Source organism: Talpa europaea (genome assembly GCF_964194135.1).
Source record: "Talpa europaea genome assembly, chromosome: 11".
NCBI classification, from domain to species: Eukaryota; Metazoa; Chordata; class Mammalia; order Eulipotyphla; family Talpidae; genus Talpa; species Talpa europaea.
Genome location: NC_140078.1, coordinates 72,837,733 through 72,843,122, shown reverse-complemented (window position 1 = coordinate 72,843,122; position 5,390 = coordinate 72,837,733). Strand labels below are relative to the sequence as shown.

Below are 5,390 nucleotides of genomic sequence, written 5' to 3'. Positions count from 1 at the left end.
GACTCCTCCTTTTCCATTCTCTCTTTGTTTCCACAGCTCTACCCTCCACCCCTGGGGGTTATAAGCACAGTAACCCTCCCCCGCCCTCCCGAGAGCCCTCCTTGCACCCCAGGGATCTGCTGTAGAGGGAGGAGGGTCCCCGGGAAAGCTGAGTCCCTGGCTTAGGGTTAAAACATTCCTTAGGACCCAACCCTGAAGAGCTCCCTACTCCCTCCCGAACATCCTGACCCCGGCTTCTCCAAACACCCGCTGGGGAAAGCCTATTACTCCTGGGCATATTTTTCTTTTTAAATTCCCATTTTCACTTCAGGTAACTGACGTTTTCCTTCAGGTGTTTGGGCAATGACGGCGAATTAAAGCCACACTAACAGGCCCCCGCCCCACCCCCCGCATCACTGGGACTGCGGACGGCAGGAAGATGGAGCCCTGCAGGTAAGAGCCCATCCGGAACGTGAACTTCGCAGCTTAGGAAATCATGTTCTACACCTGTTACTTGATTTTCTCTTTTTCAGCCTTCAAAACTACTAAATGTGCTTCTGTTTTTCCTAAAAGACTTGGAACTTCCCACTTACAATTACATTCCGTTCGGCCATTAATATTTAACCGTTTCGTTCAGGTTAGTGGCTCTGCCTATGAAATGGCTAGTGTTTCCCTACTCTTGTAGAAGAAAAGGTCAGTATTGCAACCAAATTAAAAATCTGCTTCTGAAAAGATCAAAGGTATAAACAGGTACAATATTTGCAAAATCATTAAGGATAATGGGGGCATTTTTTTTAACCTGAAAATCTTTCAATGACTGGTTTAAACAAAATCGTTTATAAAATGTGATCAGTTACATAGACTGTCAAACAGCCATTTTAAAATTCTTATGTGAAAACAATGTGCAGAGGAAAATATGTGAGAAAACACGAAAAGTATCTCTACTTAAAATTATGACCATTGAGGATAGAGCCTAAGAAGTAATAATTCAGATTGAAAAGTAATATTCATATTGAGTGTTGGGTGGCTTTTATTATCATTTTTCTTTAGGCTGTTACATGAATTAGTCAGCCATTTAAAAACAAAGGAAGGGCCTCCCCGGTGGCTCAGTGGTTAAGCACTGGGTTGCGAGGCTGCCCGCAGCCTCTGCAGCACCGGTTCGATACCTGGCTGCTCCCCGGCCACCCGAGGAGGGTCCCGCATGGCGTGCAGACTTCTCCTGCCGCCCGCTGCTCCCCTCAGCAGTGTACCTCGGTCCTTCTGCCTGCTCTGCTTTCCGCTCTGGCTCTGGTGAATTCTCTCACCCTCCCGCGCTTCTGACTGTACCCAGTGCTTGTATAAATAAATAAAAATAAATCTTATAAATGAATGAAATAAAAACAAAGGAAAAAGAAAGGAGATACTCAACTTCTTGGATTCTATGGTCTTGTGATGAGAAAACCCAGGTGTTAAACAAAAGGTTTTATTTGCTTTGTTCTGCTAACTGATGTCTGGTTTCCTCTTCCCAGTGTGATGTTGATCGTGGTCATTTCCAAAGTGTTTGGTTTGGGATTAGTTGCAGGTGAGAAACTTTTTGTTCGGTTGACCAATTTTCATTTGGCCTGAAAGACTGACTCCAAGAATTTATTTTGTTGTTGGGTCACCGTGAGCTTGCACTTCACACAGGTCTGGCTTTCAGAAGTGACAGCACTGGGTCCCAAGAGGAACCTGCCACTCGTCTTCGTTCTTCCCAGTTTGTGCCGTCCATGAGAATCCAGGACAGTAAGACCTGCCTAACTACCTTCGAGTTCCACTGTGGTATCTCTATACTATCCTCCGTGGGCTTCCTCAGCATCTCACTGACACTTGTTCACCAACGAGAGTGGGCACCCGATTCTGGAGTGAGAATCCGGTCTTATCTGTGGAGGCAAAACGTCTCCTCCAGTATGCAGATTCCCTCCTCTGGCCTCACTTCGCACTGGGCACAGCCAGAACCACCACTGGCCTGTGCATGAAAAAGATTTTTCGCTCAAAGGCACGGGTAGCAAAAGGAACACTGAAAAAGCAGTCTAGTCCTGTGCAGTTCACCATTCTAGACTTCTACTAACAGGGAAGGGCGATCAAGCCCTTAGTGCTGTACTATCCTTTGCTGGTCTAAGGGAACTCAGCTCTTCCATCCTCCCCACCCTCTCAGCCACCTCTTCTTACATTTCAGGTAAGGAGCTAAACAAAACCTGCTGTCTGAATGGGGGAACCTGCATGCTCGGGTCCTTTTGTGCCTGCCCCCCCTCCTTTTATGGGCGAAACTGCGAGCATGATGTCCACAAAGAGTAAGCCATTGGTGGGGGTAGGGGGGCAGAAATGGAAGGAGAGGGTTTCAAATACATACGTATCACTCTGCCCCTTTACTCTCAGGAACTGTGGGCCTCTACCCCACGGTACCTGGCTGCCCAGGAGGTGCTCCATGTGTAAATGCTGGCATGGCCAGCTCCACTGCTTCTCTCAGGCCTTCCTGCCCGGCTGTGGTAAGTGGCTACCCCTCCTGTGCCCTTCTGGGTTAGTCTGTTGCCTATTTCCCCCTACCATGGGCACCGAGTTAATGGGGTCCCCTCTGCTCGTGGGTTTCAGGAGTCTGGCAGCCAAAGTTCTGCTAGTAAAAGTGCCAGGAACACCAGACAGGATAGTCACCTTGGCCTCCTTGCAATCTCTTTCCTGGAAATGTGCCTAGTTGTGCTGCCTCTCTGATGGAGAATTATTCAACTCTATTGACATTTCATATTATATGAACTCAGAAAAGGGAAATAAACAAGACCTGTCTCTTAAACACCAAGAAGTGCTCTCCCATGTCCCTTCCCTTTGGGCAGAGAGACCCAGACCATCCCGGGGAACAGCTCAGCACCCACCCCAACAGCATTGCTGGGGACACACAAAATGCCCTTAAATTCCACCAGAGACTTGACCCCACTCTTGTTCTTTAGGAATCTCTTCATGAACCCCAGAGGACCCTGCAGGGACCCCCACTCCCCGCGTTGGTCTCAGGACTCTTTCTCCTTACTCATGTTTATTGATTTGAGGGAAACAACAGAAGGGCAGGGACCTAGAGGAGAATGCAAGGGAGAGGGTTTTCCCTCCCTGACCTGACCTGACTCAGATTTCCAGGACACCCAAGTTCCGAGCCTCTCATAGTTCTCAACTGTAGAGGCTAGAATTGAAAGCAAATGCTTCGTTTGAGTGCAAGTTGGGACCCCTGGCCCAGGCGAGGATTGGGTCTTTTCTATTTTTTTCCTGGAACTTGATTCCCCAGACATGCTGGTTCCTGGTCATCTTAGCCTGAGCAACTGCCCCACCCACAGCTGGCGGGGGAGGGTGCCAGGCTTAGAGCCAGGCCCCTGGAAGAGCAAGTTAACAGTAGGTCCACAGCAACTTTTGCTGAAAGATTTTTTTTTCAGGGGACTCTGAATTCCATATAGTCAGCACTGTGGATCCCATAAGCCTCCTCCACTCGTCAAATATGAGGCCCAGATGATTTTTGGCTCATGTGGGTATGACAGGTGTGTGGGCAGCAGGATAAATTGCCAGAGGGATTTCTTTAAATGATCAAGTGTCCCTACCTTCCAGATGGTCCTGTGATGGATGAGCGCCTCACAGCTTCCAGGACGCCAGAGCTGACATGGTCTGCGTGCACCACTCTAATGCTGGCTGGCCTGTGCCTGGCTGTACAAAGTTACTGTTGATCTACATTTACCTGCAACATTTGTCATGCAAATGTCACGGCCAGTCAAGGCTGTCCCTCCAGGGTCCAGACTGAGAGATGACCCCTTAATTGCCTTAAAATAGTGAATACATTTTCATAATGGTCCCTAACATTTCCTCGAGGTACCAGTTACTTTCCTCTGCCTGCCCTTCCCCAAAAAACTAACTTAAAAAGTAAGCTATATCTGCTTTATCTGCATTGTGCCCAAGTCCTGCCTCTCTCGATAAGTGTAACTCTACCAAAGGCTTCCTGTGTTTTAAACAATTAAATACTATCTTCAGATGATTTTCAGGCTAATCCTAATGTGGAACTGAGGATGAAGTTTTGAATAGAGACTTTTCAAATCAATCAAGACAATATCTTGAAAAGAAAAGGAAAGGAAGCATCTTTAAGGAGAGTAAATGAGGGGGGAGGGGTTGATTTGAGGGCCAGGATGCTGGGGTAAGGGGAGGTTGTGGGTGCACCAGGCAGGCTACGTAGAGAAGAGGAAGTAAATGGGAGACAGATTGGAAAAAATAGAGGATTACTTAAGCGATGAAGATGATGAGAAGCAAGTTAAAAAGCTAAGTTGGAGGGCAAGTTTCTATCATCCATAGAAAAGCTATGAAACAAGCACCTTCCTTTTTTCTCAATATATAAAAAGAATGACGTCTTCTTGGAGAAAAATGTTTTCTAAATTTCCCCAGCAAGAATTCTTAATTATGTTTTCTACACTTTGCAATTATTTTAACTGCTATAGAAGAGAAAATGTTAATGTATTTCAGTTGTGGACCAGACAATAAAATTATGTACTGTGGTACCCATTTTTCAAATAAGTTGCATATAAGGATGCCCAGTAAAAATGAAGAATATATTGACCAAAAGGTGAGCTGTGGTTATTTCTAGGTGGTGTGGTGGCTAGTTCTTTGTGGCCTTGGATCTTTTCCCTCTTGTGTTTTCCATGGTGTGGGTACATTACATCTGTTTTCATATGGAAGAGTCTGGAGCCAGGTGTTCAACTGTGGCATCATTTTGTTTCTGGCTTGGGTACATGTTCTCCACTGGAAGGGACAAGATTTGCTTTTATTAAGTACTGCTCAATCCACAATTCATGTTTTTACAAATCTTCCCTGGCAGATGCAAAATTCAAAATGAGTGGGATTTTTTGTAATGGAAAGAAGGTGAAACGGGATAAGCAGGAAGCAGTGAGCGACACCCCAAAGAACTCAGAATGTGGAGATAACTGATCCAGGGTGGAGGGCTGGGCTGGCCATTTCCTGGCATGGGTCCCGATTCCCAATCTGCAATCCTGGGTTAAAACCTACAACCTGTGTTGGAATTAAGTGAAATGAAACTGTTGAACATAATAGGCTCTCAACAGATGTTACATTTCTTCTCCTACCTACCAACTTACCAAAGTAAATTTAAAGACATGGAAATTTTAGGAACAAAACAAATTCTGAGTATGAAAGGAAGGCTTCTCATTTGCAAGCAGGCATTTGAGTTGTTTCACCTTTGGGCTGCTGGGAATCACGCTGCTAGGAACATGATGGGAAACTGAGTCCCTCTTTCTGTTCTTTTATGTTTATACTCACTGGAGGAATTGCTGAGTCATGAGGCATCTGTTTTAATTATGTGAAGTGCCAACATACTGTTTTTCACAGCAGCTTTACCATTGAATATCATCCTTATGAGACAA

At 45.8% G+C, this 5,390-nt stretch overlaps 1 protein-coding gene across 1 annotated transcript; it reads left to right on the top strand.

Annotated features, from left to right (window-relative positions):
* Window positions 1-418: 418 nt before the first annotated feature.
* CRIPTO (cripto, EGF-CFC family member) lies at window positions 419-3,759 on the top strand (the record flags this gene model as incomplete). Its single annotated transcript, XM_084247774.1, has 6 exons — window positions 419-432; window positions 1,488-1,540; window positions 1,645-1,740; window positions 2,174-2,288; window positions 2,374-2,483; window positions 3,577-3,759. The coding sequence occupies 6 exons, from the start codon at window positions 419-421 to the stop codon at window positions 3,690-3,692; spliced, it is 504 nt and encodes a 167-aa protein (XP_084103900.1). The 3' UTR covers window positions 3,693-3,759.
* Between the last annotated feature and the right edge of the window lie 1,631 nt (window positions 3,760-5,390).